We start from the raw sequence: 24,925 nt of genomic DNA on the forward strand, positions 1-24,925 counted from the left end.
CCAAAATTTCATGACTTAAAAAAACCTATTTTGATGTCCAAAAAACATGATTCCTATGAAATAAACTGTGTTAAGTACATCCATAAGGTCTGACTGAGAAGATGCAACCGACGACCATGATTTAAAGTAAGTGAGAGTAGGGTGCTCCCGGAGCAACCTAGCATTACTCTCTCTCTCTCTCTCTCTCTCTCTCTCTATATATATATATATATATATATATATATATATATATATATATATATATAGAGAGAGAGAGAGAGAGAGAGAGAGAGAGAGAGAGAGAGAGAGAGAGAGAACAACCCATCTCAAATAATAAAATGAAGTCAAAATTTACAAAGACGTCCTTCAGTGAGTAAACTTTCCAATTCCACAACTAAATCACTGGAGGAAAAAAGGGCCAGAAATTTCTGGCACATTATAGTTAGCCTAGATTCCTTTTTTTTCTAATTTCTTTTTCTTTTGTTTTTTTCCTTAATCTATTCTTGTTGGCATAGACAATGATCTAGTAATCTCTATGGCATGATCATTGGGAACAATTCTCAAAGACACGGAAGTTGGGCTCCGAATGAGAGGTACGTTGGTATTGTTTGAGTTTTCATTAGTATCATTATGCATGGTTGAATTAGGCTGCAGCTCAACCTCCACAGTTTTGCGAGTCATCACGCGCTCCAAAGGCCATTGCTCCTCATCTTCACTTGAGTGGAGAGTGCTTGTATCTGTTCGTACGGTTGAATCATCTCCAACCATCCCATGCCTCCGCTTCCTCCTTGCAGCTTTGCCCCATCCATGGATCGTCTCACGTATTCTTCGTGGTATAAGAGCTGCTTTGTAGTTGGTACCCATCTGTACATTTATACACATAATCAGGCCCTTCATGCAACAGAAAGCTAGACTGGCTGCTAGAAAAATGATCAAAATAGTGGGGGAAAGAATCGTAAATGACATGATATTCTACAAAAGACAAGCGGGTCAAGGTTATCAGACATTTAAATGGATGAGTGGTTCTGTTGCCATAGCATGTTTTGTTCCCTGCCCCAGCCGACAAGACCGTGAAGAGCTGTGCCTACTTTAAGGCCCATGCTGCACCATGATAAAAGTTCTAAAAGAGAAGCACCCTTAACCTGGTTTTCATTTTCTCCTAAGGTTATTGCAAATACATAACCATATTTCTTCAATAATTCAATTCCATATCCATGCATTAACGTACTTCAAAGAGATGACTTGTTTTTCTTATGTAATCCAAGTTCACAAGATGAGTTATTTCTAGTTAATTTAACCCACAGTGACAAACATGACAGATATTTGTCACCCATTTTAAATGTTCAGAATATTGAGACATTTTTGTTGAAATAAAATTCTCGTGACATTTGAATTTTTATTGTTAAAATATCAAAGAGAAAAAAAGTTGGTGGCATAAAGCTCATGTCTGTACTGTGCAAGCCTATTCTCTAATTCATATTTAACGCACTTCATCATCCCCTTCTCCTTTGAGTGCTGCTAAAATGATGGCTCAAAGGCACTCCATTGTTTTTCTGCTATTTGCGACTACCATTATAGTAGTTTTTTTTCTAATTTTCTTAGTTTTCATGTTTCATTTTTCAATCTATAAACTTTTTAACTAAAATTACAAGAAAATTGAAATTTGAAAATCTCAAGAACATTTACAATTTAATTGCAATTTGAAAACCTTGCCGCTATGCATTAACCCTAGTTAATAATGGGAAATAAGCTCTCTCTCTCTGAGTTAATGATAATTCTTGATCTGCTATTGTAATAACACGTGGGTATTACTTATTTTACCTGACAAACTAAAGTTGAGTAGGACCAAAGCTCACAGTCAAATAATGTTATGTCATCAAATTCTTGTATTATGTTCTGCAATCTAGTTGTAGATTCAATCCCATCATAGCATGTTTAATGATAGTCATTATGTTTAGGAAGTGCAGGAGCAAAGATCATAGTAGGGCCTATAAGGCTAACCAATAAATGTTATACCTTCAAATTCCCATATTATGTTCGACAATCCAGATGTAGGTCCAACCCAATCATAAAATACTTAATGATACAATGATTATGTTTGACAAGTGAAGAGATTTTGGATGGTCTAGTAGTAGAGACTGATAACTTATGAATTACTATGATATCAAAGATTAGTACCTGAGTAACGAGTGCATATAGTGGAAATGTGCTGTAGCTGCAAAGGAACTGCCCTGCAAATCTGCAATGCTAATATATAAAAACATGCGCCAAAAGAAGCAGCTAAATCACAAAAATCATCGTTAACAAGCTCCTGTGCTCAGCACAGATATATGACACGTACCCCAATATCAGCCGTATATAAACAAGTAGATGGCTTCGTATAAAGCAGGAGTCATACCCAAATTGCCACTGTAATAAGGAAAGATCCGTGTTCATAGCTCAAACACCCAATAGAGAAAAAATGGCATTCAATAAATTCTTTAAAAAAAGGACAAACTTTTAGTAGCAAACTCACCCAGAACCAAAAGAAGGAAGCCAGCTCAAAAGAGTTCTGCAAAATGTTTACCAAGAACATTTAAAATTTGTTCATACTTCATATTTAGTTAATAACTGTGCAGTAAATGAAGCAGAAAGTATTCCTGAATCATAGGAAATGGAATATCCCACCTGAAAAAGAACAAAATGAATTAAAGATAGAAGTAGCTCTGGCTTTCTGAACCAGAAAAGATCATCACGAGGGTTCACTTTGTATGACTTAAAAGAGCCTGTTATGCCAGCATTTTCTAGGGCAAGTGTTGCAATGACATGCTGCAGCTTTGTTCCCACCAGTAGAACAAGCTGCACGGTTCAAGTCCAGATTCCACTCAGTCATATAATGTGTAAATAATTTCAAATCATTAAAAGCTTCCAAAAATACTGACCACAATTGGAATGATGGCTATCCAGAAATAAAGATTAGATCCTGTGTCATAAATATGTGAACATAATTAAGTAATGTATTGATAAGTAATATTCCTGGAAGACCCGTGGAGCATGACTTGAAATAGAGTGACAGAAAGAGCCTTCACCATTTATATTAAACAGCATGAATGCAACAACGAATCCCCAAAGTGGCGCACTGCAGAGCATTCAGCAAGAATACAAATTTAGCCAAATGCATCACATGAACATGACAACAAAAGTAATACCAAAACAACTGCAATGAATGATATGACTTTTCTTTGTACAGAATGCTAACACTTGGTATTGTGAAAGCTTGAGAAGAAACATGACATTTTTTACTAAATGGAAAAGGACCTAAAATAAATTGAGTTTTTTTGCCCCATCCACGGATACTTATCCAAGGATAGGATTGTAAGAAATTGGGACAACATGAATGGACACCTAAATAAACAGTATCACTTTTTCCATTTTATGAGATGACATTTCAATTGTGAAACTTTGAAAAGAATTTGACATGACAAATGCATATTGCAGGCATTGAAGTATTACTGCAAGTGGCAGGTAAATTAAGCAGCCTAAGCCCAAGCAAGGAGATATTAACCATGCAAATGTAATGAGTGCACAAATTGAGAAGGCTTCATCCAGTGAGTTCCTAGGTTGAGAAGGCTTCAAATTGCACAACCAACTTCATGCACATGCAACAATTAGCTATCTACACTTGAATGATCTCCCAAGATTACATGAAATTATAAGACAGTTAAATGCTTAGCATATAATAGCCCTAGATTCTTTTACACTCTTCAAAGGTGGATATCTAGGATTGGAACGAGCAAGTAGCAACAGGAACTATGAAAAGAAAAGAGGGGAAAAAAGGAGCTTAGCATTAACCACAACCAACACTTGAAACATATGCATTAAAAATCAACCAGCTTTTAATAGACAACACCTCAACAGCATCAGATAGCGAGTACAATGGCTCACCCCAAACTTGAAGCCCTATGACCATGGAGATAAAATTTCATGATGCATACCATCAAGTTATGGATATTCATTTAGGAAACTATAGCATGTAACACAAACTTTCCATGCCATAGCGACTCGCACAAGATTTACTATTTTATAACACCTTAAGATTTTATGCAAAGATGAATTCAACATGGGATGGTTGGAAACATTCAAAAACATCTTTCTCATTTTTCTTAACAGCCATATAACATCATTCACAACAAATAACACTTTCCCTTCATTGAAAATGGTTCATAGTTCCATCAAGCAATAAAACATAAAAGGAATTATGTTGACACATCTTAACTTACAATATAATAAAAGCATATACAGCTTTTTAAGAGCTCACAAATTGCTACCACAAAAGTACATGAAACAGGTCTTTCCGCTTCTTGTGAACAAAGGCATAATCCATCTGAGATATAGTAATTAAGCTAAATTCATGATACACCAAAATCAAATGTGTAAATATAATAATTCAAGTCCTTTCACTGCTAAATAGGCACTGGAAATATCAAGTGCAAGGTCTTAACCAAGGGTCTAGTACGCAGCCATTATCCTTATAATATAAAAGGAAAGAAGAAAGAGAAGAAGAAAGGAAGAGGAGTTGCATATACCTAACACCAACTATAACTTGAAACTCCTCCTCCATTGAACGGATCATGTAGCCATGAAAATCATACTTTGCCATGAGATTGTGATTCTGAAATCAACAAGAAATATAAGACAACATCAAGATATTTACTAAGACATGTCTCATACTCTGGATCAATAGAAAGAACTAAATTGACCAAGTCTACCAAGCATATACAGTAACTCCAACAAAATCAGCCCCATTCGGAAGAATAAATTGGTAAAGGGCCAAAAAGAGGAACAAAAAAAGAAAGAGCCCAGTCAAGTCAGAAGAAAATTCTAACTGCTTACAAGGCATACAAAGCCAGAACTAATAGGACCCACCAAACAACTAGAGCTCATAAAAGTATCAGTGGTCAAAGCTTGTGAGTAATGCATACCGTGATGAAACCCATGCGCAGTGTCAGATAATCAGCACGTGCCACTGAACGACCAAACTGGCGAAAGAAACACGTCTGCATCCACAGACATTAATAACACCAGTAATAAGGTCCTGACGACTAGTTTTGCCAAAATGGCAGTCATAAGGACCCCTCAATTGTCAATGTGAAAATGTGATTCCAGATCTGTACAATTATAAAGGGGAAACTCTACAAGACGTTTAAAGGAAGGGAAAACAAAGTTAAGACTGGAATAGAATCTATTAGCAAAACATTAAAAAAGAAAGACTTGGCTTACAGCCTCAACTGAGATATATATAGGAAATGACCATAACTAACTGATTCACTTGATCACCACACCAGGATACACAGTCATGCCAATGATAAGTCATAAAAAGTAAACACCGCATGGATGAAATCACAGACACAGTGTTTGTAATACCCGTGAATTTTATCCGATAAATAAACTTGAAATTTATGTTCTTGAACTGAATATCAGATAATTTTATTACTGTATGTGTTAATTGTATGTAGATATCGGATATTCTATTTGGATCTTCAATGTTGGAACCTTTATACCCTGTTCAGAACTTCGATTTTCCATTTGAATCTTAGTTAACGGATCTCAAACATTTTAAGTGGATAACCAATAAGGAATTTTAAGCAAATGGATTGGATCTTTGATATTGGATCCTCCATATCAGGGTCATATTGGATAGTGGATCCAGGACAAATGGAGTTGATCCACGATGTTAAAACCGGATTTTAGTGAGGAAAATTTCAATATCGGATCTATAACACTTTCATGGGATCCGTAGTAGCTTATGCGAAGTTTAGACCCACAATATTTCTTTTGGATCCTGGACATCGGAGAGGTAAAAAGGGTAGGGAACCAATTAAAATTTACTTGGATCCGTTATAAGCCACGTGGAAACCACAATAGTGTAATCTGGATCCACAGTTCCAAATCATATGATCAAAATTTTGGATCCATGGATCCAGATTTGGTAAGGGGACTTGCGAAGCCGAATGGACTTTGGATCCATAATAAGTTGGTAGGGATCCATAATAATGTAACTGAATCCACTGAATTTTATTAGAGTTACATTTTAAAAACTTAAATATCTAATAAGTTAAACGTTTTAAAACGGGTCCGGATCCTCTGGTGGACCCGGACATGCCCAAACCTGGACCCAGCTGTGATGGGTCGCGGGTCACGGGTTCGGTCAAACCAAACCCGCAACAGTGGTGCGCTAAAAAGGTAAAAAAAGACACACATACATTTGGACCTGGGTCGGCTCCGGATCCGACCCGAATCTGCCAACCCGTTAGGGTTAAAAACTCGCATGGCCAGGGGGTTCTTTTAAAATTTCCCCTGCGCCGCTCTCCCTCTTCCTATTTCTGCTGGGGTTTCCTGATCAACGCCCTCCCGCACCCTTAAAATCACCCAAGGGTGAGGGGAGGCCTTCACCCCTGCACTCTTTGGCCTCTCGCTCACCGATGGCCTCAGCCAACACCCTAGCTTCCCCTCCCGTTCCTTTCCAGCCGCCAGCAGCAATCGCTGCCATTTCCCCTTCACTCGTGTACTCTTGTTATCTCTCTCTTTCACGATTCAAGGAAGAGACTCTGCGGAGTCATGGCTGATCGATAGTCGCGGCAATGCCAACAGGGTCATCGTCGTCGGAAGGCCTTCCGACCACCTGCTGTTCGGTCACCGGTCACCTCCTGTCGCCAACCATCTCCAATCGTCAGCGACAACTCTTCCGCCCGAAAAGGTAGGGTCTGTACACTTTTCTTGTTCGGGGTTGATTGGATCCGGGTGTGGTTTGGGTTAATCAAGAAAGAAAGCCTGTTTAGATGTATCGGAGTTTGGGGTTTCTCGTGTGTAACCCTAATTAAAAGAAGGGTGGGAGTTATGGTTGTCGGAAAACTCGAGTTTGTCAATTAGGTATTCCAACTGACATTTTGAACTGTAGGGACCATCCGTTGCCATAGATCTTTTTCGACAGACTGGGTATCCCGGTTACCCTGCATTCCATTGGTTAGGTTGCAAGAAATTCAAATCAACCGGTTTATTTTTTATTTATTTTTTTTTTTGGGGGGGGGGGGGTCTGTAGATGTTGCCTACGGGAAAACCCTGTTTCATACATAATATGATCTGGTCTTCGGTTGTATTTCGGATATTTACTTTAAAATATGTTACAATCGTGAGTGTGTAATTTTTTTAAATAGCTTCTTTTTTTCATATATTCTGTTTACGAATCCTGCTAAATTCTTTGTTAAGTTATCGATAATAACGGAATCTGGATTTTTGGTTCTAGTAAACTACAACTCAGTCGATCTTTGTAACTGCATTAGTCTGCATAATGTTAAATAATTGATAGTTTGATTTGGGTAATTTCGGTAACTGTTCCTAGCAAAAAAAAATTGTGCATACTTTCTTGGGTAATACTCCTGATCTGAGTAGTTGGCATTAGATGCATAAATTGTCATTCTGATAATGCTTGAACCCTGAATAGGATATTCATTATTACCGGATGATTTTCAATTAAGCTGTTCAGATATGTTCCTTTTGAATCACTCTACTTATACATATACCTATATCTATATATATGAAAAAAATTAACTAAATATATATATATATATATATATATATACATATATATATATACATATATATATATATATATTTACACATATCGAAATAAAGACTGACCTGTGAAGTCTGAGTGAGCATTCAATATTTACTAAAATGTTTGTGCATGCATCTGTAGGTGCTTATGAGTCTGATGATCATCATGTATGCTATAACTTTGTATTTTGAAGGCCTGACCAACTTATAGATTTTATTTTAAATGTTCCGTACAATGATAGTGAACATGCCATTTGGTTAATTAGGTTTATGCTAATGACAATACTGCGAGATCTTGACGCGAATGCTGGCATGTTTCTTGTTTTGTCATCTTTGCCCAAGAAAGAACAAACTTCAACACTTGAAAGATAATATAGGTTGAATTTTAAGAAAATAGAAGTATTTTGGTTGATTTACATATTTGGTGTAATGGACCATCTTCTATCTGCAAGTTAAATGGGACATCTTGAATTCTGTGTAACACAGGTTGTAGTAAGTTCAATCCTTAGCAATTGACATATATAATGATTACATGTTATATTATTTATGTTCAAATTATGAATCGGATCCACATAACTTATAGTTCTGTTAAAATAGCAAATCTTTAAGTGTATGATAGTCTAAAGATGTTATATTATTTTGACGGTTTTAATACTTGAGTAATACGTAATTTTGTGGATTGCTATTAAGTCGGATTTTCCTATTATTTTGTGGGCTGTGATCAGATCTGAGTACTTGTGATCATGTATAAGCTTATACAGTTGTATGCATGATGTGTGAAATTAAATATGTTGCAGTCTCATAAGCTTCTTTCTCATCGTTTAAAGTATGTTGGCTGCGATTTGTTTTAGTGGAACCCATATGCCTTCTCAGAGTAAAACTGATTCAGTCCTGTGCTTCTCAGTGATGTTTGAGATACATTCTCTAGTATGTCTTGTTCAGTTATTGAAAATTTGGTGTTCAACTACATAGTAACTTGTATATTCAGTTGATAGTTAGTTGCATATTAAGCTGCATAATTTATGATGTTCAATTGCATATTACTTAAAATGTTCCAATGCCTATTATATGTATATCATCTAGAAGATTCATATGGCCATTAAGATGCTTATTCTCCAATGTCCATACGCTTGTTAAAAAGTATATTTTTCTGAAGTACTATTGCCTAACACTACATAATTGCTGAAAGTATCAAATGCCAACTAAGCTGAATGTTCAAATGAGAGTGTGTTGGGAGAAATGTATATAATTGTATTACCAAATCTCTAGGACTATAGTGCATGCTCAGTAAAGGACACCAACAGTGTCTTTGCTTGTTGGCGGAGTTTTTAATACATGCCACCCTGTGTTGGGATGTCACAAGTCAAAACCTAATGGTACGTGGTGGCAATTTGCTAATGAAGAATAAATAAATAATAATAAGGATGATGAATGAGGAACTGAAAACCGAACCTATGGGTCGGTTTGTTGTGGACATATGAATGTCAAGCCAGTGTGTTGAGGGTCATGCATAGACCATCGAAGTTATGATGTGAATCCACATGAAAATGAAAAGATAATATTGTTGTCCGACTGGTTTAAAGGCACCGGGGGCATTCGTGCTTGATTGGTTTAAAGGCACCGGAGCACTTTGAGTGGGTTATGCAATCAATACGACAAAGGATGGGAACTGTTCTATACCCCTTAGTAAAATGACTAAGATTGGGAATTCTACTGCGATGATAGTAGAAAGAAGTTGGGGAAATGCCCCATACTTCGGGAAAATAATTAAATGAAAAGATTAACCCACTCAGATTCGGTCTTACCTTGGAGAGGGTAGGTGGTACAAAACTCTGGGGACATGTGTTTAGTTTCGAGCGTAAAGCGACTCGTTGGTCCCAGTCCTCAGAGTTGGGGGACCCGGACTACCAAATGTGTCCTAGATGGTAGCTTCATGTTCTTCTGCAGAAGTTAGAGATGCATCCTGTTTTGGTTTTGGCCTTTGGGAGGTTCTCTCGGTCATTGACCGCTCCCTTAGGATTTTCAGTCTCAGTTAGAATGTTCGGGTTAATAAAATACCCTTGAATAATATATCCCCGAACGTTCTCTTCTGTGATGGTTGCCTTGGCCCGTGTGTACCCGCGGGATAAGATAATATAAACACTATTTAGAACAGTTAGGTATCACAGTGAGTGGAGTTATTAAAGGGACATTTGCATATTCTTTCAGCATGCTCTATATTTTGAAATTGAAATGAACTGAAATCCCGAAATGGGTAAATATGAGATGATTGAACTATTACATGAAAGTTATGTATGTTATTGTTATTGTTGTTGCATACTTACCTCACTTGCTTATTAATGTTGCATACCATGTTCTACCTGCTCATGTGAATGACTGTTGATTACTGGTGTTGTTTTACGTGCTATGGTATATGCTAAAGATTCACACTTGACACTCACATCACATGCTAGATTCATGATATACCTGCATTAAGAGTTACAGTTTTCCTACTTATACGTGGTAGTCTAATTCCAATCAATTTACTATTTTTTTCAGGTAAAGAATAGGGTTTATGAGCGGCTTCGGGATGAGGCATCGGATCAAGATTTTTGGATTTATTGTTCCAGGGATCGCTTGAGTTTATTGTAAATTTTAACTGTTCATATCATTTAAAACTCTGATGATTTTCATTAATATTGAAATGAAATAAATGTCTTGGGTTTCTCTCCACCGTAATGTCTCGAAATGCTTAACCTTATTTTTTTTCTTGTTTCCGCTGTTAAAAAAAAAAATCTTCAAAATTTGGGGTTAAAAATTTCGGGGCGTTACAGTGTTGAGCATGTCCACAAAAGCTTCATATCATGTTCCGTTTGTGTCAATGTTGCTTGTGTCAGGAAGGATGTGCAAGGCTAAATGAGGTGCCCACACATTTTTGTGACAGTCCTTTTTACCTCAAGAGAGGTTAGTCTGAAAATGAGATAAAAGTTCAACCAAGATCTCACCTGTATTGATAATTACACTCTTTCATATTCAAGTCCAATTGTATGCATAGGCCCCGGGGACAGGGGTCCTAGCCTCGAAGTTTTACGCTGCCGGCATGACGACCGTAGGTATGGCAGGCTGAGCCAGTGCGACCAGGTCTTCCTGCCGGGTTCGGTTTCTTCGGGTTATAGATTAAAAAAAAATCAATTGTATGCAGCCTTTATTGTTCAATCATATCTATGACCTAGGTAATATTACCGTTTTTTACCAAGCCAGATACAATTATAGTCCTAGCTGGATCTGGGTCCACCAAGAAAAAAAATCTGATTACCACCCAATTCCTTACATTTTGAGGGTAAATTATGTTGGTATAAAGTTAATCCTGACAGTAATATAAAAAAGTAACTTGACTCAGTGGTCACAAATAACTATTAAGTTCATATTCTCCTAAATCTATCTAGAATTTCTCTACAATGGCAGAGCAAATGACACTATAAAAGAACATCCAAGTGAAGCTCGTGAACACTTTACAGGCAAGCCATAAATGAAACCACCATCAATTTATGCAACATTTTTGACAAAAGAAGAGAGAGATAGTATTCCAATATTTTATCAGCATCTACTCCAATTCCAATATTTTCATAAAAGAAAACTTCTATTACAAACCCCAACCAGATGCCACTGAACAAAAGAAAACTGCTAATATTAAGTTAAAAAGTTGGACAAAGTTACATTAAATCCAAGATTTCCAAACCATTCAAACAACAGAACCGGATGAGGATGCAAAGAATACTCATCATGCATAAAAAAGGTTAGCTGACCTGTGATTTTCAAACTGAGCAACTAGAAACCAAGATTCATGAATAGGGCTGCAAACGAGCCGAGCTTGGCTGGCTCGGCTCAGCTTTTTTGGTAAAACAGTCTGTCCAAGCTCTGCTCGACCTCGAGCCAAGCTTGGACAGCTACAGCTCGAGATCCGCTCGGGTCAAGCTTGAACTTAGCTTGGCTAGGCTCGAGCCGAACATCGAAGTTTAAAAAGATTTTGAAAACCGTGTAAAAAGTTTTTGAAATCAACCGGAAGAGGGATTTGAATTCCCGGCCTCATTGAAAAGTGCCCAGCACCCTACCCATTACGGTAAAACCTTTTTTCTGTTTATTGTGCTAACAAATATATATATATATATATATATATATATATATATATATAAACCTTATCTTTATATAACTCTATGATCCGAGTTTAATCGGGCTTATCGAGCTTATCCGAGCTCAATTGCCTACTCAGGCTTGGCTTGTTTATGTGTACCGAGCCTGAGCCCTTGCTTAAGCTTGGCTCATTTATTTTCTCAGACGAATTTGAGCCAAGCTTAAACGGGTCGAGCTCGAGCTAGCTCGGTTCGTTGTGCAGCCCTATTCAGGAATCCCAGAAGTGAACCATTACATGACCAGTAAATCTATGGAAAAATCACAAAGTTTAGGTCATGGTATTCTCGGAACTCCGTGTCAGATCAGCCACATGAGACTTGGTGGCTCAGACAAGTCACCATTTTTTTATTTAGTTTATTAGAAATAAATAATGAACATATAATTTATAATACAAAAGACAAAAAATTAGCAAGTGTGTGTGCCTTATTACGTATAATAGTAATAATACATATAACTTAAAAAAATTACATGTGTATGTGTGTGTATATACAAAATGAGTTTGCCGAGTTTTTCATTGTTTTTTTCTGGCCCCATAGATGTGTTCGGCATGGTCGATTTACTAGGCATTGACACCTGGATCATGATTTTTCGATGAAAAAAATATTTGGAGAATAAAAAATTTACAAAGATTTTGGACCATCGAATTTTAAAACCTTATAAAAACCTACCTATGTGTCGGACTTGAAAGCTGCAACCTATAAAATCAAAGGCGTAGAACACATCTGTATGGTCAACATTTAAAAATAAAATTTTAAAAAAAGTTCAAGAAATCCATTTAGCACGCTTTCATCTCTCTCTATATATATATATATAAAAGTTTTATCATACATTTAATAAATAATCAACATATACACAAGTATTAAATTATAACTTTAACAAAAAAGCAAATAAGACTCAGTGGAGTCATGAGTTGACTCGTGGAGTTGGCTAACCATGGTTAGGTACAAATATAAGCTGATAAGCAAAGTTCCATGTTATAAAATCTGTTCGGAAAACTCCATTAACTAATACATAAACAGTTAGAATCTTCTGCAGTGATTATATGAAAGAGAATCTTCGATACAATCTAAACTGCATAAAGTTCTCTTTCTTACAGACCAACACATAACATCTCAGACAACTCCCTGATGGAAAAAATTCTAAAAAATATTCTAGCAAACTCTGGGTCTCAACATGATTTAACAGAAAATAGAAGTCATGGTGATGAACTTGATATTAGTTATGAAACAATAAAGGGACAACATAAGGTACCCCATGCATTATTCCTGATAGGAAAAAGATCATAATATTGAAAGTGCCGAACTAGGCACCAACCATGTTGATGAATATGATACTAACTAAAATGATATAGCAGCAGCAAAGAAACTAGTTGTTATCACAACCATGTCCAAATTTGCATATTCCACATACCATCCAAACAACAAATCTGTTTTTGCTCCATGACCTTGAAGTATGAAATTTCACAAATGTTGATTGCCTTCTCATGGTCATCTGCTTAGTGATTTCTGCAACAAAGTTAATGTTAAAAGAAGTCCTAGAAACAACATATATGAAAGTTGAACATCAACGCATAGACGAAAGACAAACATCCTGCAAGAACGCAACAGTGGCCAACAGCAAAAAGACCATCATGAACTACAATAGATAAGCTCAAGATTACTATTTTAACTTACAAGAATTTGTGATATCATGACTACTATTTATCAAACAAGAATATGCCATTAATGTACATTTACTTGCAATATAAGCAAAGAAGAGAAACACAACAAACACATTGGATTTGGAGCAGGCCTTAAGCTATTGACAAAACATATTTGAATCTCACCAACGTGAGTTATAAACCAAGTTTACATACAAACACATGCTCTTGTGTGCACACAACACACAGCCGGCAGCAATTGGAACTCCATAGTCTGCAATTAGAGAAATAAAAGACTCACTACCACCAAGCTGTGGTAAATCATGCATAGTATCATACAAAGGGAAAATTTCCATTTATGGTCCAATGTTTTACTCCTAATTCCAAAATAGGCCTCATGTTTCTGAATTTCCTGGCATGGGCCTTTATTTTCCTGGAAACTGACAAACAGGGGCCTGCATTTTATTATTGTTTACTAACAAGTTAAATCATAAGTCAATATTACTACAATATCCTTCATAATCAAATGTTTAAAATATTTACCCTTTTCTTTTTTATGAGGATAAATATTTTTCAATTTTAAAGGGCAATACAGGAAACCAATAAAAATCACATTCTTCGAGATGATGGATGTTGACTTGAGGTCCTTATTTGACAGTTCCTAGAAACCTGTGGCCAATTTCAGGAATTTCAAAAAAGTAAGGCCTATTTTTGGAATTAGGGCCAAAAGCTTGGCCCCTAAATGGAATTTACCCTATAAAGAAATGTTTCAACCAGATTTTGCTTCAAGGAAGTGTATAAAAGTTCTAACCTGATCCAAATTCAAATCATTATCTGACAAGAGTTTAGTCTTATTGGACATTGAACCTCAGGTTGAAATCAGTTAGACCTGTTTTATTGTCCTACATATATTCTAAGTATCAAGGTTGTATGTATCATACTGTATCGTACAGCACGTATCGTTACTATGAAGAAAATCGACATGATATGTACTCGTATAGCGATAAGATTGTGTATCGTACGATATAAGCCAATATCGTACTGTATCGTACGATACAGGGTCGATGCACTTAAAATGGCCAAATCATAATTTTTCAGTTTTGGCTTTTAAAGACCTCTTGAGGGCCGACTCTCTCATTTGTGTAGAAGTCATTAGAGAGGTATCCACACACCCTGGGACTCGTAGGTCTCATGAGAGCGATTTGGAGGCCGATCTATGCACAAGAGAAAGGGTTTTTGTGGTTTGTTCAAGAGTGCATTTCATCATTTTTCCATTCAAGGAAGTGTGTTAAGGTAAAGAAAAACCTATTATTTGCTTCTTATTAAGATTTTTTGGAAGAAGATGGCATCAAATGATCCGGCATGACAATGGGGCACTCAAATATTGAGTAAAAACCAATTAAAAATTGAGTACAACTATTGTCATACTGTTTTTTCGGGTGATATCACTTGGTTAAGCATCATTTAGCTGAAACACATTTAAATGTTGTGGTGAAATAGCAATGTCAACAATTACTTACTGGTTTGAGAGAAAAAAGACAACAAAAAGAGATGAGTGAGGCAGAAATATGAGCTTCATACTTTTGATCCTACAACCCCTAGTACAGCATAAGAAGTAGGAAGTTCTGTAGCGAAGGAGAAAGGTGTGGCTGGTGCTAGTAGTAGTTGTGCCGCGAGCAAAAAACAAAAAAAAGAAGAGGGAGTTTTTCGAGAGAAAGTAGAGCTAGAGGCTTTATTAAGAGTTTTTTCCCTCCTAAGGCTGTCCCTGGGACACAATCCGACATTCGTACTGCTAGGACTCCTCAACATTTAGTTGAGCATGCAAATGTCGCAGTTAAGAGATGGTTTTATGATGCTAGCATTCCTTTTAATGTGGCAAACTCTTTTCATTTTCATGTCATGATAGATGTCATAAGCAGTATCGGGCTTAGATATAAAATGCCTTCATATCATGCTTTGAAAGGAAACACTTTATATACTAATTTGAATGAAGTGAAAGCATATTGTGATAAAATGGAGAAGTCATATAAAGAAACTGGGTGTACCATCATGACAAATGGGTGGACAGACATAAGGTCAAGAACTTTGATAAATTTCTTTGTTTATTGCCCCAAAGAATTGGACCCCATGTACTGCCCATTGCATAGACCTCATGCTTGAGGACATCAGCAATATAGATGAAATAAAGTACACAGTTGAATGCTGTCAAAAAGTTGCTAAATTTATTTATATGCATGGATTTTGAATTTGATGAGAAACTACACTAGTAGTGCTGAATTGATTCATAGTGCAGTTACTAGATTTGCTACGAATCTTTTGACAGTGCAAAGTTTAGTAAAGAATAGAACTGCACTAAAAAAATGTTTTCATTAGATGAGTAGAATGCATATCCACAACACAAAAAAGAAATCCAAGAGAAATTATAGATGTTGTATTAAGAAGTGAATTTTGGGATTCATGCATTAAGTTGTTGAGAATAACTATACCTTTGGTGAATGTGCTTCGACTGGTTGGCAGTGAAGACAGACCAACTATGGGTTATCTCTACAAGGTCATGGATAAGGCAAAAGAGGCCATTAAAGATAATTTTAATGGAAAGAAAAAAATGTGTATCCCTATATGGAACATCGATCATAGGTAGATCGGACAACTTCATCAACCTCTTCATGTTGCAACATATTATTTAAATCTTGCATTTAGATACTCCCTTACATTTAAAATGGATTGCATTGAAAGGTTGAACCCTGATTATGGCGTTCAAGATCAAATTCATAAGAAATGAAAATTTATGATAATGCATTATATGATAAGAGGAGGCTTGCAGTAGTGTGAAATTGTGTCATGTTGAGTCCAAGTAATTTGTTTTGTCTATTTCAATTTTAATTTCATATTATTATTTAATTATAATATTTTGTATGAGTGTATATGTTATTGTCTTATTGATTTCTCATTTTCTAATTTTTTTTCAAACATGTGGTGGACCAGGTTTAGAAGTGATGTTCTAAACTTGAGAGTTTTTGTCATTCACATTCTTAGCTAAACATGTAGTGCAAGTAGATGTAAGAAAAATTGGAGCGTCTTTGAGAAAATACATACAAAATGAAGAAATAGATTGGAGCACAAAAGGCTAAATGACCTCGTCTATGTTCGCTACAACTTACAACTGAGGCAAAGGTATATAAATTTATAAATTTTATTTGTCATTTTCATGTGTTTATTTAAAAAAAATTATATTATACAAAACCCAATTAATTTTAATTTTTTCATGTCATCTTTTTAGGCAAATAGAAAAGTTATCATCAAGGAGGCACAAAGAGCAATTTGATTACATTTGTTTGGAAAATTTTGATGTATTGGATACATGGACTCAAGAAAAAACATACATTTTAAAAGAAGAAGACATTCAGTAGATAAACGTGGAAGGAGCTCAAGACATAGATAATGAAGAGCCCACGTACATTAGAGATGACATAAATATCGAAGGAGGAGAAGAAGAAGATAATGATGATGATGATGGTATATTTTTAAAAAGCCTAGTTATTATTTCATGTGTTATTTTTAAAAAACTTTTTTACAATGTCTTATGCAGCTCATAGATACATACATGTTTCATATGTGATTTTATGGTTATATTTTATACATGTTTCATATGTGATTTTATGGTTATATTTTCTGCAATTCATCATTGTTTAGAATTTTTTTTCATGATTTTTTTGGAAATTCTGAAAAAATTTATTAAAAAATTATGATTTTTTACGATACGATACATATCTTATCTTATTTTGGGCTCGATCGATACGGGTAACGATACAATACTTACAACCTTGCTAAATATATGATCCTTCTAATTTAATGCATTCATATTCTATATATGTAATGTGGGTGCTTCTGAGCCCCTAAATCACCTGCATTGACACAACTGGGTGCGGGTTCGGCACCCGACATGTCTAGGTGCAGGTCAACAAGTGTCGGATGTAGTCAACCTCACACCTGACCATTTCCATCCAAATTTTGACTTGGTCAACTTTGACGAAGTCTAAAATTATCCAAATTTGAAAAACAAACTTTAAAACCTAAAAAAACTCATAGTTGTGTGTATATAGAATATAAATTTGCCAGTCGTTTGTACATGCAATCTAATAGAAAATATTATTTTTTCATAATTTTTTATTTTTTATTTTATAAATTTAAGCTTACAAATGTGATCTATATAGTTTCTTTAGTAAAAAAAAAACAGGTCTTAAAATCATTTTTTTTTGTAAAACCTAAGTTTTTTCAATGGATTTATAAAAATCAATGTCTCATAAAATTTCATGACTCATAAAATCTTATTTTTACATAAAAAAAATGATTCATAGTATAACGCCTAGCAAACAATTAAACACATCTATGAGGCTAGGTTGAGTGGATATAACATGCAACTATGATTTTCCAACTAGATTGTATACACAGCAGTAGTAACATATATATAGAGAGAGAAGGAGTCACCAAACAATGTTTACTGGAATTATGTTTATTGAACTGTGAACTAGGTATTTCCAATGCTTTTTTCGCAACACAGTCCGTTTGCTAGGAATCGACTATTGGATCGTGTAATTTCGATGAAAAATATGATTTTTAGATGCTCGAATATTTATGAGAACTCTAAGCCGTTGATTTTCAATCCTTAAAAGATCCTGCTTATGAGTCATAATCAGTCCAGTTCCCATAAAACTGAGCATGCAGATTGCATCTGTACGGTGAGATTTAATAAAAAAACAAAAAAAAACATGAAGATCTCGGTTCATAATCCAATGTACATATTCTACTGACTATATACATAGTCACTAGAATATGAGAACTATCGTGTGAATTGTGATTTTCTTGGATTTTTTGTTTTGTTTTTTCTTAAATATAACCGTACGCATGTGATCTACATGCTTGGTTTATAAGGACCAGATCATAAATCATTCGATTATGATCTGTCACAGGAATTCGGCCAACTAGGTGCCGCACCCGCATCGACGCGACGCAGGTGCGGCACCCGGTGTGGTCAACCTGAACCTGGGTGCGGTCAACGCACCCAAGGTCATATATGTCCAAATTTTAGACCTTAAAAAAATAAGTGCCCAATGAAATGGGCTTTTGAGGATTAGGGCAAAACATTTTTGCCCTCTCCTCTGTTTCCCGACCCCGACGTTGCGAGTCTGCAACACCCCGATGCCAGCGACGCCTCCTCTCCATCTCCAAGGTACGCATTCTCTCTCTCAATCTCTCTCTATATGTTCCCCTTTTTATACTGTGTGCCTCTCTCTCTCTCAACTCATTCTCTTTCCCCTTACTGTGTACCTCTCTCTCTCTCTCAATCTCGGCTAAATACCGTTGTTGCCCATTTTTGAAAAAAATATTTTACCCATTTTAGGGAAAACCCAATTCGACTGGCTCGTTTTCTCAAAAATCTATCTTTTAAGAGTTTTTACATGTAAAACCTATGTAATATAAACATTATACATAATATACATTTAAACATTATACATAATATATCGGTTGGCTTTTTAATTTGATTTATTGCATGCATGATGATGAATTGATTTGATGATATTATGATAATTGTTTTTTATTTCATTAGTGTTCCTGTTGTTAACGGTTGAAACTTAAAAATTATATATATATATAATATAATTTTTTATAGTTTTTCCCTCCCGCACCCCGCACCCAAGTTTGTTTAAAGTGCCGCATCGCCGCACCCACACCCATGTGACAGATTATGATGCATAAACAAGATTTTTTAAGGATTTAAGATCAATGGTTCATAATCTTCATAAATATTCAAGCATCCAAAAACCGTGTATGTTGATTCCTAGCAAATTTCGTACACATCTACATGGTTGGATTCACAAAAAAAGCGTTGGAAATGCCCACGGTAATCTCATATTCTAGTGATATATATATATATATATATAGAGAGAGAGAGAGAGAGTAATGCTTTCCTTAGGCCCCCTTTTTCGTTAGGTCTCGTTAGGTCCATTCAAAAATCGTAGTTTAAGGTTTTTTTCCTCGCGTCTAACACCATAGATGTAATCTATAGGTTTTGTTTAGTGGGAACATGCTTTTGGATCTCCGGAATCAGACATGTATACAGGTTTTTACGGTGATCCAAAATCAATGGATATGAAGGTACTAGTTTTTCCCAGCTCATAAAATCATGATTTTTTGTCGAAAAGACACGATCCAAGAGTCGATTCCCACTAAATCGATCATGCTAAACACATCTAACGGTTCATATCTATCATAAAACACTTAAAACCTATATGGCAGAACGGGGCAGAATGAGAAATGGGGCCTAATATGTTCAGTTCTCTCTCTCTCTCTCTCTCTCTATATATATATATATATATATATATATATATATCACAAATCTAGCTCTCAGGTTTTTCTTGGCAACTGAAAATCTTGGGGGAAATTCAAATTTTATGTTTTTCTCGAAAAAATATAGACACGTTCATGATTGAAAAAATATGAAAGCAAATTGAAAAACTTATTAAATATATTGAAACTTACAAAAAATAGTTGCTTATAAATATATTGAAATTATGATCTAACTGCTCATTTAGTAACAAATATAAGGTTTCCTATTTTATTACATTCTAACAGTAACTAAGGCTTTTTGCTTTATTAATATGTGATGGTTATGTATTGGGACAATTTTTAGTCCAATATCGATGAGGGAGAAGAGAGAGCACCCAAGTAATGGTCTATAAAAAAGACTGCCCTGCCTCTCCTTTCTCCACAAAGCACAAGTAACATGGTTCCCTTTACTGGGATCTGTGAAAGAAAAAAAGGGAGAGTACTTTTGAGTTGCTTAATTTAAAATCTCTTTCCTTTTAAAGGTTCTCTCTTTATTGAGAACCATAAAAATTTAATGGGCATTTTGTTTATCGACAAAAATACCCTTCATGCTATCACTATTAGCGTGTATTGTATCGCGTATTTACCAAAAGTCACGATAAAACTGCGAGAAATTAAAATATAACAAAATTTTCAAAATATTGCATTTTAAACATTTATTTTTCGTTTTAGTAATATTTTGTGTTTTTTTGTGCGATTTTCAAAATATCGGCGAGATTTGTGATTATATATATATATATATATATATATATATATATATATACACACACACACACACACACACACACCCAAGTTTTTCGAAATTGACATATTGCACCCGCACCTATATGACATAGTTCATAAACTTCGTATTCCATCTTATGCAACACATAAATGCTATGACACAGGGCTACTCTGTTTTTACTTCCATACTGTATCCACTTCTACACTAGTCATATTGGAAAACTTTATAAAAATGGCTGCATCTCCATATCCTCAAGTTGTATCTATGTGACATCTTAAATGTTATTTTCCATCAACTACAGAGAGAAAATTTTGCACAAAGCTACGTCAGGACTTGGTGAGTCTCTCTCTCTCTCTCTCTCTCTCTCTCTCTCTCTCTCTCTATATATATATATATATATATATATATATATATATCAGTCACAAATCTCACCGATGTTTTGAAAATCACACACGCACCTATTTGACATAGTTCATATTCCATCTTATCCAACACATAAATGCTACGCCACAGGGCTACTCTGTTTTTACTTCCATACTGTATCCACTGTTATCACAACACTAGTAAACCTACCACTTAATAAATCATGGTGATCCATATGGGCCTCATCCTCCCACCGTCTCCATGTGTGAATCTGTTAAACAATGAAATTCATGTGCAGATTAGGTATAGAACTACCAACAATTTAGATGAATATGAATAGAAATAAAAAAGAAAATGTTTTTCTTTTCAGAAAGAATAGCAAGATATTAACTAATAAATGCTAGGTCACATGGATACAGATGCGAGAACGGGACACAATGAGGATATGCTTTGTACGATGTGATAATTTTTAAAAATTACGATACAGGGACATGGCTGTACACTCACATAGATATATGTATGTGTATAGAAAAACAATCTTAAATCACTATAGCTAGGAACATTGAACAATGAAACTAGGTCGAAACTCGAATGTGATGCAATTAATGAAAAATTTCAAAAGAAAAAGAACTTAGGTGAATAATGAAAAGTAAATAAGATCATAAAAGGATATAGACAAAGTTAATGACACAATGTTGACTGTGTCCATGAAGTGTCCAAGTGTCGTGTCGTGTCGTGCCGACACAAGATACACATGTTGAATGAAGTGTCCATGCAACATAGAATAAATGACAAGCTAACCATGAAAGCTTACACCTGACATTTAGATAGATTGATATTTCATTATCCTTACATGGTAATGTTCTGTGCAAAATTTCTAAAAGAAAGATGCAAGATCGCATGAAGTTCACAAACATTATTTTTACATGAATGCATCAGAAAAGTAATAGCTTGAAAGAAATAAACAGAATGAAAACCCATAACAATCAGAAGTTTTGTCCAGAACACAGTAAAAAGAACTGTAGGTGTGTTTGCAAGCCACAGAAATGCACAAAAAAAAGTGTCTTCCAACAGCCCCATTGCAGCAACCCAAATGCAGGCCTCATTTTCTCAGCAGAAAAAGACCCCCATTTTCAATGGTAATCCCCTTTTCTGTGGTATTGTTTCCTGTTAGCAGGGTGGGTAGGGTGGAGAAGAGGTGGTTTGCGGGGTTCAGGGCGTAACAGAGCCAAGCTTGAGATGTTCAAGCTCAGCTCATTCTTGTGACGAGATGAGACAAGCTCAAGCTTATTAGGAGCCCAAGCTAAACCATCTGAGCATGAGCTAGCTCATTTAGAAAAGCAAAAAATTACATTTCTCATAGCTGAAGTAATAGGATTTGGAACCTACTGAACTAAGTTCTAAGTAAGCTGTAAGCAATATGATTTGAACTCTAAAGTTGTTGATTGTAAGCCAAACACTTCGACCATTTCATTACACTACACACTATGATATGAAATACATGTAAAATATATTTATTACTTATCAACGAGCCAATACAAGATAAGGCAAGCCAAACACCCATTCTTCGTGTTCAGTTTCCGAGCTTATTTTACAAGTCCGAACTTGCTGTTTACAATCCGAACACAAGTTGAGTGATGAGAAGCTCATCTCATTTCCAGCCTGAGTAGGGTGGTCTCCGTCTTTGATTCTGCAAAACATAGCAAGACCTCCTTCTGGTCAGGCAAATGCATCCTTAGGTGCATCTATCTGGTTGAGAGATAAGACATGGAGTGCCTAGGAGGCAGACAGACAGCTAATAGCATTTGAACTAGAATAATATATATAACTTGATTCCAAGTTGCTTACTTTTTTTTTATTCTTTTTTGATAGGCTTGAAGTTTTGCATGGTTTATAGAAGGATATCATGTCCAGCCTTCTATTTGCAATTTGCTTGGTTTTTTCACTCACACAAGATAAATACTCGGACAAACATGCATGCATGTACACTACATGCATGCATGCATAAACACACGTGCATGCACACAGAGGTAAAGAGACACAGGCACATGCCCTGTATGCATGTTTTTTCACATGAACATGAATAATAAGGAAAGGATTTAAACAGAACAAACTAGCATATTAACTTTTACAACCTTCACAATTGCCAGTAGCATTGTCAAGCAGCTATAAAAGACATGAGTTATTGCCATGATAAAGATGAAGCGATGAAGCTGCTCCAACCCTTCAAATGAAACAAAAGGTTCGCGACCCTGCACGTGGTATATATACATAAGTTCTGATTTTCATGAAAAGAACAAAGAGAGTAACTAAACACATAAAATCATTGGCAAAAAAAAGTCTTACTGAACTACATAATTGTTTCTGATTGTAAATGTTGTTTAAGGATGGAAAAAGCAGAAACATATAAGTTTGAACATCAACATGACATGGAGAAGGATCACTTGCCTCTGTGCAAGTGTTGCGATTCAGACCGGTCAATTTCCTCCTAAACGAGGGGAGAATAAAAGCAGACATCAAGTTCCGACCTTGCAGACTGCTGTCTTCAGTCCCTACTATTGCAGCATCTTCTGCCTCAGATCTGGTACATGGAGAGAATTTACTACTATAATATCTTGATTCTATGCAGATACTAGAAATTGAGCTTGAAGTAGCCGCCAAAAGCAGTGATATAAAGCCGAGGAGCATAAGTTCTGCAACAAGAGCCAAGCGACAAGCTTAAACATATAGCAGGTGCGTGAACCATAAGTATTCCATAAAGAAGCATCCGGGAAATTGATTCACGAATCTCTTCTTGAGAAAATAAAAAAAGAAACCCTTCTGAAAAAACAACATATTCAAGAGCAGCAGCCATTCTCGTTGTCTAGTTGATCATATTCACAACAGGAGAAGATTTCGATCCATTTTAATGTGGCGTACCTTCTTTCATTTTCTCCAATGCTTCGAACAACGGATTCCGCTTGGTTCTTCGCAACCACTAAAAGCAAAAAACATTCGTTAGCTCCCATCGGTAAGAATTAGAGCCATCTAAAACTCAAATAATTTCATTGTTCATGCCCACAATCGAACACTGTTTCACCAAAAAACTATAACGAACCAATTGGTATCAGAATCTGCAATCAGATTCATAAAAACCCATCAACAGGACGCTCTTACTTGTCTAGAGAACAGGCGATTCTGGGTTTCAGGAACGAACAAGACAAATCATCAAAGAAGTAGATATGCAGAACCCTCTTCCTCGAGAACAAAAGTTAATCACAACCCAAATGTGTCTAAATCAAAGTTTTAGAGTCCACCAACAAAGAGAAAAGAACCGATTTAAGCAATAACACAAAAGCATGAGAGAGAGAGAGATGCCCACAGCACTGAGACGATGAATCAAGCGCTCGACGAGCAGAGAAACGGCGACGAAGGCCATCAGAACGGTCGCAACAGACCACGTTGGCGTCAACGCCAACGATCTCACTTCCATTGAGCTTTTCCCATCCATCGTTTTCTCTCCTTCTTCTTCACATCAAAACTTTCACTATTTCAAGAAAAAAATATTTTTATTTCAGCAGCTTCATTCCCAAAGAGAGCTCGGCGTCGCTCCTGTCCCACCATAGAACCTCAAGATTCCACTCATTCATATACAATACCGATTAGACCCGAAGGAGGATTGCACGACCCTCAGAAACCACTGAAGAAGGCCCAAAAAACACTCCCCACAAAGGCTTCTTCTTGATTTACACAGTATTCATTTCTCTTCCTAAAAACCAGAGAGAGAGGAATAGAAGGGCGGTAGTCAGAGAAGTTCTCATGAGCTTTCTCTTCGAATCAGGATTTGTAGTGAGAGAAATCCAGTGTGTCTTTCGAAAAAGCCTATTGTCTTGTAAATTTACCAATACGCCACTGTAGCTGTGCCCATATAATTAAAAAATTAGAAAAAACAGGAACAGGTTGAATTGGATTCGGGCTTGAAAACTGTCTGACCATTGTTTTGTTTTATATAATTAGGTTTGCGAAGCAGGTTATATGTTCCCCCGAAGACGCATTGTTTGCTAGTGTTTGGGGTCTGAATGAGCCCAAGC

At 35.9% G+C, this 24,925-nt stretch overlaps 1 protein-coding gene across 1 annotated transcript; it reads right to left on the reverse strand.

Moving 5' to 3' along the window:
* Positions 1-305: 305 nt before the first annotated feature.
* Positions 306-24,590, reverse strand: LOC149845107 (MLO-like protein 11). Its single transcript, XM_089997466.1, has 15 exons — positions 24,217-24,590; positions 23,775-23,832; positions 23,304-23,548; positions 22,991-23,107; positions 21,066-21,126; positions 13,153-13,247; positions 4,941-5,015; positions 4,545-4,630; positions 3,048-3,097; positions 2,901-2,941; positions 2,647-2,817; positions 2,495-2,530; positions 2,321-2,388; positions 2,158-2,218; positions 306-843 (listed from the first exon to the last, which is right to left on the reverse strand). The coding sequence occupies exons 1-15, from the start codon at positions 24,343-24,345 to the stop codon at positions 472-474; spliced, it is 1,665 nt and encodes a 554-aa protein (XP_089853592.1). The 5' UTR covers positions 24,346-24,590; the 3' UTR covers positions 306-471.
* Positions 24,591-24,925: the final 335 nt, after the last annotated feature.

This window comes from Nuphar pumila, chromosome 2 (assembly GCF_984573655.1).
Source record: "Nuphar pumila chromosome 2, dmNupPumi1.hap1.1, whole genome shotgun sequence".
Lineage (NCBI taxonomy): Eukaryota > Viridiplantae > Streptophyta > Magnoliopsida > Nymphaeales > Nymphaeaceae > Nuphar > Nuphar pumila.